The 14,247-nt window shown below is 41.6% G+C and overlaps 1 protein-coding gene across 1 annotated transcript in view; it reads left to right on the top strand.

Annotated features, from left to right (window-relative positions):
* Positions 1–14,247, top strand: part of IA-2 (tyrosine phosphatase IA-2) — a 965,150-nt gene that overhangs the window by 401,433 nt on the left and 549,470 nt on the right. Inside the window, exon 4 of the mRNA XM_067142075.2 lies at positions 9,682–9,813. Coding sequence (XP_066998176.2) covers positions 9,682–9,813 — 132 coding nt within the window. The remainder of the gene's footprint in view (positions 1–9,681; positions 9,814–14,247) is intronic.

The following is a 14,247-nucleotide window of genomic DNA, read 5'->3' as shown; positions in this document are numbered from 1 at the left end:
CTCTAAGTGCGATGTATACGCCACCTCCGCAGAGTTAGCCCCATATGAGCAATGTACACTGACTGACAGTGACAATGCAACACCAAGGAGGAGTGATTCGAAAGAGATGAAAGTTGGGGAAAAAACAGAGACGGCACGGACGAATAATTGATGTTTATTTCAAACCGATATGCAGGTTACACAATGCGCACGGCATCGACTCAGTAGGATGTAGGACCACCGCGAGCGGCGATGCACGCAGAAACACGTCGAGGTACAGAGTCAATAAGAGTGCGGATGGTGTCCTGAGGGATGGTTCTCCATTCTCTGTCAACCATTTGCCACAGTTGGTCGTCCGTACGAGGCTGGGGCAGAGTTTGCAAACGGCGTCCAATGAGATCCCACACGTGTTCGATTGGTGAGAGATCCGGAGAGTACGCTGGCCACGGAAGCATCTGTACACCTCGTAGAGCCTGTTGGGAGATGCGAGGAGTGTGTGGGCGGGCATTATCCTGCTGAAACAGAGCATTGGGCAGCCCCTGAAGGTACGGGAGTGCCACCGGCCGCAGCACATACTGCACGTAGCGGTGGGCATTTAACGTGCCTTGAATACGCACTAGAGGTGACGTGGAATCATACGCAATAGCGCCCTAAACCATGATGCCGCGTTGTCTAGCGGTAGGGCACTCCACAGTTACTGCCGGATTTGACCTTTCTCCACGCCGACGCCACACTCGTCTGCGGTGACTATCACTGACAGAACAGAAGCGTGACTCATCGGAGAACACGACGTTCCGCCATTCCCTCATCTAAGTCGCTCTAGCCCGGCACCATGCCAGGCGTGCACGTCTATGCTGTGGAGTCAATGGTAGTCTTCTGAGCGGACGCCGGGAGTGCAGGCCTCCTTCAACCAATCGACGGGAAATTGTTCTGGTCGATATTGGAACAGCCAGGGTGTCTTGCACATGCTGAAGAATGGCGGTTGACGAGGCGTGCGGGGCTGCCACCGCTTGGCGGCGGATGCGCCGATCCTCGCGTGCTGACGTCACTCGGGCTGCGCCTGGACCCCTCGCACGTGCCACATGTCCCTGCGCCAACCATCTTCGCCACAGGCGCTGCACCGTGGACACATCCCTATGGGTATCGGCTGCGATTTGACGAAGCGACAAACCTGCCCTCCTCAGCCCGATCACCATACCCCTGGTAAAGTCGTCTGTCTGCTGGAAATGCCTCCGTTGACGGCGGCCTGGCATTCTTAGCTATACACGTGTCCTGTGGCACACGACAACACGTTCTACAATGACTGTCGGCTGAGAAATCACGGTACGAAGTGGGCCATTCGCCAACGCCGTGTCCCATTTATCGTTCGCTACGTGCGCAGCACAGCGGCGCATTTCACATCATGAGCATACCTCAGTGACGTCAGTCTACCCTGCAATTGGCATAAAGTTCTGACCACTCCTTCTTGGTGTTGCATTTGCTCTGGCAGTCAGTGTATATAGTGGCCATCATCTTCGGTAGTCCTCACACAGCTCCGAGACTCAAAGGTAGCTCTCCATAGATGGCCCCATAAAAGTTCACTTTTAATTTCTTGTGGCTACTTCTAGCCGAGTGCAGCCCTTGTAAAGCAGATCCTCCGATGAGGGTGGGCGGCATCTGCCATGTGTAGGTAACTGCGTGTTATTGTGGTGGAGGATAGTGTTATGTGAGGTGTGTGAGTTGCAGGGATGTTGGGGACAGCACAAACACCCAGCCCTCGGGCCACGGGAATTAAGCAATGAGGTTTAAAATCACCGACCCGGCCGGGAATCGAACCCGGGACCCTCTGAATTGAAGGCCAGTACGCTGACCATTCAGCCAACGAGTCGGACTCCATAAAAATAATGTATCGCCATTAGCATGTGCGTCGCATCTCTAGAGTTAGTCCGATAAGACCCATAGGACCTAAGTTACAAGTTGTGTGTCCCTAAAGTAGCTCTCCAGAGTTAGCCCTATAATAGCAATGTATAGCAGCTATCTTGCCCAGTATAGCAGTTAGGTTAAGCCTCGAATGGATTCGAAGCCTGTAAGGTTAAGCTTGCACTCTTATGCGGTCAGACCGGACTTATAAAATAGGGCTACTGAGCAAGTGGCTCTGTGGTTTTGAGTCACATAGCTTTCAGCTTGCATTCGGGAGATAGTGGGTTTGAACCCCACTGTCGGCAGCCCTGAAGATGATTTTCCGTGGTTTCCCATTTGTACACCAGGCACATACTGGGGCTATATCTTGATTAAGGCTACGGTCGCTTCCTTCCCACTCCTACACCTTTCGTATACGTTCGTCGCCGTAAGACATATCTGTGTCGGCGCAACGCAAAGCAGATTGAAAAAGAAAAGGAATTTGGGGTTTTTAGGTTAAGGTAGGTTGCGTCTTTACGTCTGCTGTTAGGTTAAGTTTGAACTCTTATGCGGTTAGCCCGGACGTTGAACTTTATTCTGAAAAGTTAGTGACCCTGTGAGGTTAAGGTAAGTTACGGGATAAGGTTAGCATAGCACTGTTCTCTTGGTCAGCATTAGGTTATTACGTCATGTGAGGCTAAGCATGTACTCCTAGTCAGCACATCTTTGTGTTGGAGGTGGCCTCTCAGGTGGACGATCTCAGGTACTGTACACATCAAAAGAAAATCACTTCATAAATAAAATATTATATGTTGCTATCAGTTTCCAATGCTGTCAGTTTCTTTATTTTGTGGAGAACATGTCGGGATATTATGAGTGATGGTACTGTTAAAACTGACGAGGGAACACATACATGTGTTTCCCTCGGATTCGGTTGAAATTTGGTAGGAATATTCGTGGGAGGCAGTAGAATGCTAAGGTGAAAACGGCATATCCCCAGCGCAAGTTTAAACGCCGAAATAGAACAAATAAATAGTCGTAAAATTAGAAGTGCCGCGGGAGTATCTGGGTGTGGCGTAGAGGGAGGGAGGAGCGAAGCATTAATGATTTTCATACTCCCAATTTTAGCAATTAAAATAGTTTCTTCTTTCTGTCCGGTCCAGGAATCGAGAACTAAAACACTGTACTCTGGTACTCGCTCACAATAAACATCCCGTAACCATTTCTGAACAAGTTCTTTGGTCAGTTTTCCAGACTTTGAAGGCAAAGTGTACACATTTGGTGCGGTAAATAGTTTTTTCTATATTAGGAGCAAATTTGCCATTTTTTCTTTCAACACCACTAGCAACTTCGGCAGGAGTTGTCCATCTGCAGAAATTATTGGCTGTATTGTGTAGCTATGAGTTAGTGAACTCATAGATTGTGCTTCCGCTAATACGACTTTTTCTCCTCGTCCATTATGGGTCCTGCCAGAATGGAACTCTTCATGTAAACCAGACTGATCAGTATTAAACACGCACTCTGGGCCGTGACTTTCTATTAATTGTGACACTTCTTCAACAAACAGTGTCGCGTTACAATTAGTATCTTCTTGTTCAAATTGGTACTTTTTAGATATGAATTTGCAAATTTTCCTTGATCCAATTTTGAATTTCTTTTTAAAACTCATTACCCAGGAATGAGACGCTCCAAACGTGTCGTAGTTAACTAGACGAGCGTACTTTAAGGCCCATTTTTTAATATTTATATCGTGAACAATTTTGTTTCGTTGTCTACTTTCTTTGAACTTTTGATAAGTCTTCTTCGTAAAAAATTTATTTTTTTCTCCCATTGTGCCACCGTTTTACAGTTGTTGCTCCCACCTGTAAAGCTCTTGCCGGAACTTTAATTTACAAAACCTGTGTTCCCCGATGCGAAGCTCCTCTGTTTCCCACCTTTGTTTCACCAATATTCGACGACCTTCTTCTTATAAGTTATTGGGATTAGGCATCGTTCAGCCGTTGTTGTGGATGCAGGGTTAGGAGCAACATTTTGGGAGACGAGGTCAAATAACGGTGTTTCAATATTGTCTTCCTCGAAATCTAAGTCATCATCTGACATATCCAATGTGCCATCCAGTTCCACTGTCATATCGGTATCCAAAACCCTGTCGGCAATTAGACCTGTAAAACGGAGACAAGAACGCAATTCCTGTGAACGCTTGTTTTTCTCGTAAAAGTATATATATAATTCCAAACCCAAATTCCTTTCATCTTCAGAAAATGGGGTGTATTTTTTGTCACACTCTGCAAAACAATTCTGAGGGCACACTACTACATTCCACGGATTGAATGACTTCTGTAGTGGGCGTTTTTGTATCTAGGTGTAAAATATCAATTATTACCATACATGGTTAAAGTAAATATACAGTCACCATTCATAAAAATGACTATAAGAACGTCAGATTTTACCTGTCATTGTAAGAACGTTGTCTCATCGGACGACTAATCAATGTGCACCTCTTGATCTGCTTTGACGTTTCTAATCGGGAAGATACGAGGTATGTGCGAAGTGCGGTGTAGTAAAGAAGAGTGGCTGGGAGGGTGGAGGTGGGTGGTCATTCATTCGACTCGAGCGAGCAGCCCGACTATACGCTGCTCACGTCCGCTGCTTCGCTCCTCCCTCCCTCTCCGCCACACCCAGATACTCCCGCGGCACTTCTAATTTTACGACTATGCATTTGTTCTATTTTGGCGTTTAAACTTGCGCTGGGGACATGCAGTTTTCACCTTAGCATTCTACTGCTTTCCACGAATATTCCTACCAAATTTCAATCGAATCCGAGTGAAACATATGTATGTGTTCCCTCGCAAGTGCTTAGCTCTACGCCCGGCCACCTTTGCCACATGTACTCAGGATCATAAGTAGCCAAAGAAGTGGAAATCTTTCGTTTTCAATTTAATGAAGATATCCATCCGACGTTCCTCCGAGGCCGTCGTATGTTCTACACCCACGTCAGTGATTCCCTTCCGTGACCGATATAAGCTGCTCTCCTCAAGTACCTGCACGAAGGCCTGCATATTATGAGGTGACGCGTGGTCAGTGTAACGAATTCTCTCACTCGTTATTCCTGGCCTTGTAGACCGAGGTCATTGTCTCACTGTCAGATAGCTCTTCAACGGAAAGGATTCTTAGTCACTAATATATTAGAATACAAGCGTATTTAAGCAAGGTGCAAGTATCATGTAGCCCGCCAGTGGCGCTCACTTTGGTGGGGCAAGACGTTTTCTTCCCCCCTCCAAAATTATCTTAACGGGGCAGAGTGCCATTTGCCCCCCTCCCCCAAAAAATATTCTCCTCCTAAATGTTAAGTTCCCTTAAAACATGGAGTTGGTAATCTTCGGAGGGTGCAAAGGCGTTAAATTGCAGAAGGTGGATGGTTTTATATCAAGAAATGAGATTAGAAAGCGGGCATTCCTTCAGAGAAGGAGAAAACTACATTTCCCAATGGGGACTGTTCGGGTGGTACGTCTGGTGGTAGAGCTCTCCGCGTTTCGTATCGTGAAATGCATAATATACAGTAATATGACATTTATGTCCGCCTCTCTGTGATGTAGTGGTTAGTGTGATTAGCTGCCACCCCCGGAGGCCCGGGTTAGGTTCACGGCTCTGCCACGAATATTTGAAAAGTGGTACGAGGGCTGGAACGGGGTCCACTCAGCCTCGGGAGGTCAACTAAGTAGAGGTGAGTTCGATTTCTACATCAGCCATCCTGGAAGTGGTTTTCCGTGGTTTCCCACTTCTCCTCCAAGCAAATGCCGGGATGGTACCTAACTTAAGGCCACGGCCGTTTCCTTCCCACTTCTTTGTCTATCCCTTCCAATCTTCCCATTCCCCACCAAGGCCCATGTTCAGCATAGCAGGTGAGGCCGCCTGGGCGAGGTAATAGTCATCTTCCGCAGTTGTATCCCCCGGCCAAATGTCTCACGCTCCAGGACACTGCGCTTGAGGCGGTAGAGGTGGGATCCCTCGCTGAGTCCGAGGTAAAAACTACCCTGGAGGGTAAACAGATTGAGAAGAAGAATATGTTGTTTATAAATAAAATGTATTAATGTACAAAGTTCTGATTTTTTCTATTTGTGATTGTATTTGATAGCTGCGAAAATAAAGCATTCCTTCAACATATCTACTGTGTTTATGAATGAAGGTGTACTTTTCTGTTTACTTGTGAATATTATTGAACACTACGTACATAAGACTCGTTAAAAATTGTATTTGAGAAACAAGCTCTATTATTCTTATGTTTTTTCTGTCTGTCTGTCTGAGAATACTGTTATTATATAGGAATGTTTGCATTAATAGTTGTTCCTTATTTCACATGTCTGTGTTCATGTAAACCATGCCCTCCCCCCCCAATAATTGCCCAATAGCCCGCACAGTGGTTCTGTAGTGAGATTTGCATAAATATTAGCGATCTGATCGATCAGAACACCTACACTTGAGCCTTGCTTGCCTTTTAGCCTATTCGTGCCTGAAAATCACCTAGGTCTGATCATATTATGATTTGACCTGGGCAAAGCAGCGATTGAAGTGGTCTCAACAAATGTTACTTCTTAACTTATACAAAATCTGACAAAATTCGACCATGGGGAAGTGCCTTAAATTCAAATTTCAAATGGCTGCCCTTTCTCTAAATTGTTGCATTTGTTAGTATAAGATTATAGGGTTTGTAATGTGTAATTTTAATAGACACGATATTAAAATAACATTTTATTGTTTCGGTTAATGTTTACTAAAACTGGCTGCCACTGGACAACATCGTTGTATTTGCAAAAACATTGTCGAAGATGGCCAGGAGGCAGTGACTTTATTGCAGAAGGGCGCTAATGGCATAAACATAGCCAATAATCGCTGGAGACAGAGTTTATAATTTATGCAGGAGAACGCACGCTGATAAGAAGGGGATTGATATATGGAACAAACAACAATCAACAAATGATGCATTGATTGGAATGAAAATTATCAGTGTAGATGAAGGACCCTTTCTCTCTAGAACTGCTTGTTTTGCGGATCTACTGTGGATGTTTCTGTGATGTTCAAACCGAATACAGAACAACTAAGGCGCTGATTTTCGAATTTACTGAGACCATCAGAAAACGCTGTGGTAAAAGAGCACATTGCATCTTTCCTTTCAGATCTGCTTGCCGGGCTGAGTGGCTCAGACGGTTAAGGCGCTAGCCTTCTAACCCCAATTAGGCAGGTTCGATCCTGGCTCAGTCCGGTGGTATTTGAAGGTGCTCAAATACGACAGCCCCGTGTCGGTAGATTTACTGGCACGTAAAAGAACTCCTGCGGGACTAAATTCCGGGACCTCGGCGTCTCCGAAGACCTTAAAAAGTAGTTAGTGAGACGTAAAGCAAATAACATTATTATTATTATTATTATTATTATTATTATTATTATTATTATTATTATTATTATTATTATCAGATCTGCTTGCTGCCGAGTGCGTGTACCACCACACATGTAGTGTAAGTTTTTGTAATGGGAAACATACTGTATTCCTCAAGAATATGCACGTACCGAACAGTCCTCAAAGAGACAAAAGGTGAGGCCGTCCAATAAATGAAGAGCAACAAGATGCTTTACTGAGAACATGCACTTACATTGAATCTATTAGCGAGAAACAATTACTTGTTGCAGGTCTTATTTTAAAAATTGAAGAGTATCCCAAAGAAAGTGACTGAAAAGCATAACTTATGATCGAAGACACATGAAAAGAAAGCTTCAAGAACACTACGGTGAAAATGTTATAATATCAGCTGAAAGTGGGAAAACTCACATTATAATGTTAAAAAAGACTGCTGATCGAATTCTTAGATCCTACCATGCAAATCAAAAGTCTTTGATCCTGAATTACAAAAAGTACACATAATAGAGGCAGTTTAGGGAGTAATCAAGAGTGATGTGAAAGCTTACATATCCATCAGCAGATGATTTGGATTACCTTCCTAGAAAAAGTAGCAGCAGCTACATCATTTCTCGCACCAGCACGTTGGCCACCTAGAGAATCAGCAGCAAAGTACCACAGTTTGCGTGCGTATTACAAGATCAGTGTTTGGAAATCAAAAGAGACACTTTTAACTGTTACAAAAATGGGTAAGGTTTGTTGAGGAAAACTCATATTACCGTACAGTGTCCAGCTCCATGCCTAAATGGTTACCGTGTTGGCTTTTGGTCACAGGAGTCCCGGGTTCGATTCCCAGCAGGGTCCGGAATTTAAACCATCATTGCTTAATTTCGCTGGCACGGTGGCCGGGTGTAGGTGTCGTCTTCATAATCATTTCATCCTGATCACGACGCGCAGGTCGCCTACGGTTGTCAAATTGAAAAACCTGCACCTGGCGAGCCGAACTTGTCCTTGGACACTCACGGCACTAAAAGCCATACGCCAATATTTTTTACCGTACAGTGGCAGATATGCCAGCAGCACCAGAGTGGTTTCTTGAAATGATCCATTGTTGTTGTAAGAAACAATGCGTAACAGTGTGATGTGGAAGCAAACAGAATGGCCTGACTTGTTCAGCCTCGTGAGTGGAGTGATAGATCAGTAGATGTGACTAATCGTTTAATAGGAAACAATGACTGTGATTCAAGTGTCTAATTTTGCCAACCTCACTTATTACATTCTTCAAGGAGAGCGTTCATATTTGTCTACTAATTATGAAAACAAACCGCTCGTTTAAACTTATCAACAAAGTTAAAGTTCCATGTTGCTGAAATATAGTCGTACGCACACTGCCATTAAAGGGCTATAATTTCATTACCCTAAATATTAAAAAATATCATAAAACTAAGTAATCAAAAGTTCGAGAGAGAGCCGCTATTTTGTATTTGATTCTTGATACTTCCCCGTGGTCGGATTTTGTCAGATTTTGAATATGCTATAAAGCTAAATTTGTTGAGTTGAATACCACTTCACTGGCTTCTGAATCAATTTCGCCCGGGTTTATGAGTCATGTTTCTTGGTTTGACTAGACTACGTAGGCTGAGTGGACCTCGAAACAGCACTGAGTTCCAGGTAAAAATTCCCTACCTGGCCATGAATCGAACTCGGGGCTCCTGGGTAAGAGGAAGGCAAGCTACCCTTACACCGCGGGGCCACCTGTATCTTACTAATAACTTTGTAAAAACAAAACAAACAGTACATTATATTTTCCGAAGAATTTATGGTGATATTACTAGCTTTGGTTTGATATAATTGACTCCACAAGTCTTTAAATATTTAAATGAATTTAATTTAAACGAAGCCGTGGCAACGTGCGATGTTGTTGTCCCTCCATTCACTCCAGTATGTGGGCGACGGTAGAACAGTCTGACCAGTGCCGCCACTAGCTCAGCTTGACATGCTGACTGTAAAGAGTAATGGCCGTAACTAGGATTTTCACCAGAACGCAGGACTTCAATTTTGATTCAGTTTTATGATTCGTTCTTCATTCGCCGCTCATTGTACTACTTTGATAAGTTATTTGCGATCATGATCGTACTCAGAGACATTACCCAAACTACTGTCTTTACCGTAGCTTCCCATATTACGCACTTGTGGCAATTAAAACAGTTTGCTGCCTTGTGATTGACTTAGCTTTAATGACTGCTGCTATAGGATGGTGTGATGACTTTCTAGAATGTTGTTTGTCTTTAGACTTACTTCAAAGTCGTTCTTACTTGATTTATTTGCCAATTTTTCATTTTCTACTGGAGAACGTTTGAAGAAATATTTGTTATTCAATTTTCTTAATGTGTTTTCTACTTAAGTCTGAAACTAAACTTACTGTAATATTTTAGGTTTGATCTGCTCCATCCTGACTTACGCACTCTTCAGAAGGAGATGGACCATCTGTTCAGGCAAGGTTATCGGTGGAGTCATACTTACACTCAGTGTGTTATGCAGGCACTATTGGAAAGCATCCAAATGGGGTGAGTAGTGAGATACCTCATTTTCCATTTCTAATTATTATTATTATTATTATTATTATTATTATTATTATTATTATTATTGAACTTTAACTTCAACTACCATAGCCGTTTTCCTATTCTAAGGTGACAATTTCCACCTAAAATCATCGCAAATCTTCCCCGCAGAGGTGAAGGGTTAGGCTGGAATCAGTCCGGTTATTAGATCTTCAAACATTAATTCAGCATCAACCACATGAGTAAGATACACCACATATCTCATCCTAAACAAGGGAAATGACAGCTTCCACGCTGTAGAGACAGAAAATCGAAAACTGAAGGGGAAATACATGCATGAACCATCTCATCCTAATTGGTAGGAATTGCGCTACATAAAGTGAGGATGCCGCTATCTAATCAAAAGGACTATGTACAATGTGTACGTATGTATGTATTGTACCCATTCGTTGCTTCTCTTCCGGCATTAGTTCGTATTCTTCGGTTTCTGCCTCGGAGCTGCTCAGGTACTTACTATTCTTCTTTTATCGTAGGTTGCGGACCATCCGTCCCTTCGTCTTCGCTGGGGTACGTACATGAAACCAGACTGACCATTTAAATTGAATTTATTAAACTGAAAGACTGAAGTAACTGAAAATTGAATGTAAATATAACTGAATTGAAACAAATTGTATAAATTAAAAAAACTTGAAAATTGAAACAGATAAATTACATTGATTGTGAAATTGAATTGTGAAACTACAACGAATAAGCTGAAATAAATTGACCACAAATAAAATTTACATAAGATGTGAACCAAGAAAAATAGCATCAAATTACAGTCACTGTGTTAATTATCATAAAATTACTCTAAATTTGAATTAATATTGAGTAGTTGAATACGACTTGGACAAAATAGGTAAAAAATGAAATGAAATTTAGATTGAGTAAAGTAAAATAATATTGCTTAAAATTAAACGAGTAATAGTTACTAAACTCCTAAAATGCTAATGATGAAGCACACACACGATTTTCATACTCGTAACATCTCAACTGTGTTGGCACAACACTGTTATGTCATCCTTGACATCGAACACTGGACACTCTAACAAACTGGTTATTTTTGACCCTCGTGGCTTTAAACTTCCTTCATCAATTATTACTCATAAATTAAATTTATTAACTCTGTCCATGAATACACTTTCCTCTGCAATCCTAATTCATGAATTTATTTCGTCGCAGTTTCAATTGTTCACCCTACTAGTGTGCTAGGTCATTCGTCTTGCTTTATCAAAAATGCTATCAACTGAACAGATATTCGCACCATTGCACTCAATTAAATTAATTAAATATCAATTTTACATTGTTTTTATAATAATTTATCCATTAAGCTTTAGCATTTGAAACATGCAAAAATTAAAATAAATATCTGTTCATTGATGACCTGTTGTAAAAATACTGTTCTTTTAAAATGGTGCATACACTTAATTTGCGCCAGTTTTGGTCTAATCCTTATTTTGTTAATATCCACTGTACAAGGATAACCGCACGCAGGTTATGGACGACGTTGGCTTAACACAACAACACAAAATTATCAAACACAACTAATTGCACTCACATAATAGCGAAGAGCATTAAATAACTCATGCGGTACCCGCGAAAGTCTGAATTAAAAATACACATAAATATACTAACTAAACTATTGTACAAGCATCATGTTTCTTGATTTTGCCTTAATTTAGGAATATAATGATGTTTATTATCGGTTGATTTTTATCACAGGGACGTTGCATGTAATGCATATTCTAAGATTTCAAAAAATTCAAAATTCAGCACGCTTCGGAGACTATATAGTCTAATTATTTCACTTAAGGTTGCCATTGACCATGGCATAACAACCTCTTATGATGGTTAGTTCAGTATCATATCTCGTAACTATCAACGTTTGACTCGATTCTAAGCACTCGAATTTACTAACAACAAAAATCACTATGCATTAATTAAATCACCCTGAAGGAATATCAAAATCTTACACGCAAATTATAGGCTGCGTTCTAACCATTATTAATTAATTATACTGTATCTCGCAAACTACTTAAAATTCGTTCAGACTGAAATAATAATTTATCATGGCGGAAGTCATTCCCTAAAAATTCGCTCAGATTTCCCTGGTATTTGGTCACCAAATTATCATGTTTGCTCCTGCTAGAGTAATGAGCGCATATTATTATTAAACTTCCCTGAATAGCGATCGAGATTCACATACATGTTGCGGTGGCCGTCGTACACAACAAATACGGTCTAAACGGAGAGCGCTTGTATCTCGAAACGCTGACATTTCTCTGTCATGTCCTCCACATTTGTCCGTTTTAAAATACAGCGTAGACTGGAGTCTTCCCGTCTCTCTTTCTCTAATATTATTTTTTTACAATCTGCTTTACGTCGCACGAAACAGATAGGTCTTATGGCGATGATGGGAAAAGATAGGCCTAGCAGTGGGAAGGAATCGGCCGTGGTCTTCATTACGGTACAGCATTTGCCTGGTATGAAAATGGAAAACTCTCTTCAGGACTGCTGACAGTGGGGCTCGAAATATTTGTCATCTGTTAAAATATAGTGTGAAAATTAGTATTACTTGTTTGTCGTAAGTAATTAGTTCACAATCAACAATTCCGAACATGGAAGGTCCTGTTTATTACCGCCCGTATAAATGATCTCCCGGGTCCAAGCTCACAGCTGCGTGCCCCTAACCGCACGGCCAACTCGCGCGGAGCATCATGCACTCTCATCTGGAAGCAAATACAACAAATCATCCCTTACACATCGAGAAACAATTCCTCGCTAGGAGTCTATTCATATGACACATTGAACCCATAATTCTACGGTGAGAAAAATTTTTATTTTTCCCAAATATTTATTTGGTATTCAGAAACTACTGTATGTTTGAGGGCAGCCATTTTTGCGCTCCCAAGAGCCCGATGTTGCGTGGGAAGGTTCCCGCAAGGCGAGCTCGTGGATTGCCGGGACACTTCGGTGGAACTCGAGTGCCCGACAATTTTCTAAATTAATGAATTCTGCACAACGAGGGATTTTGACAAGATAGTAAAGGAAGAAATAAATAAGCAAAATTATTCATATACCCTTTGTGGAGGTAGTGACACCAGGGAAAATTTTAGATGCAGTTAAGCCCAAGTGTGTGTTAGCGTGAGAACAGCGAGCTAGTTACACGTGCCAAGGTCGTGGGCAGAAGAAAAACGCGCGAAACGCACGGGCAGAAACAATTTATTTCTCATGTTGTGAGTGTAGAAAAATTATAAAATTAACACCTAACATAAGTGCAAGTCTGTCCGGAGTTCTGGGACAAGTTTTATCAAAATCGGTTTATTAGAAGCAAATTTGGCAGATTTCACAACCAAGCCTCATAGAGGGGATAGCGTCCTTCTGGAAATTATAAAAGAAACCCCCCACCGTAGATTTTGCAGTGTCGATCTGGAACTTGAAGCCGCGGGAGCTCGTGCCCGTCGTCATTAGAAATTCGCGCCAGATTGACCAACAATAATCAAATACATGTTCGTGGCTAAAGTCCATATATTTAGTAAGAAGAAAAGTGAATTGGAGAAGCTGTGAACGTTTGCAGACGAACTGGGAAGGTGTAGGCTGGTTGAAAAATACACAGCAGATTTTATTTTTATCATTTCCTGTACTCTTGTAAGTGAAGAAGGTCTGGGGGAAGCGATTCAAAATAGTTCGACTCCCTTATCGGCCGAACACCTGTTCTTGTTGAAACAACGGGGAGAGAAACCACTCTGGGAGACGCATCAGACAGTTATAGCCGACTGCAGAACGAGGGAAGTTCGTGGTGCAAGTTACAAAGAAAGTGCATTATTTATGGTAATTTTTAATCTCGTGTGTGTGTGAAGGGTAGTGTTTTGGATGAGTGAGATTTTAAAAATGAAAATGTTATCTGTAAAAATGAGTGGCTAAGTACGAGGTTGCTGGGATGATGCAATCAGAATGCTGAGAATGTCACCATTGTGCAGGTCTGTCTATTTTATATTATGTTGTAGTTAGTTATTTAGTTACTGTCTGTCCTAAACAAAATTTCCAGATGATTGTCGGGTGATATTCGTAATTATCAGGCGAAAGGCGTTGTAAATTTTGGTCAGCGTGTGAAAATTTTCAGTGTGTAAATTTCATGTCAAGAACGGTAAAATGCGACGCTTAAAATTTTGTGTTGAGATGAGATATCATTCAAAGTACGGATTTGTGAACGTTATAAGTGTAAATTTGTCGTGGCGAACATTGTAATTTCATGTGTCAGTTGCATTCAGAAATGTTGGTCAATAATAATGATAATAATAATAATAATAATAATAATAATAATAATAATAATGATAATGTTTACCACGGGATAAGGAAACTCCTCTCTGTTAAATTACATTTAACCAGTTATTTCGACAA

Source organism: Anabrus simplex, chromosome 2, assembly GCF_040414725.1.
Source record: "Anabrus simplex isolate iqAnaSimp1 chromosome 2, ASM4041472v1, whole genome shotgun sequence".
Classification (NCBI taxonomy): Eukaryota; Metazoa; Arthropoda; class Insecta; order Orthoptera; family Tettigoniidae; genus Anabrus; species Anabrus simplex.
Note: the sequence above shows the minus strand (reverse complement) of the source record. Positions and strands in the feature narration are given on the sequence as shown.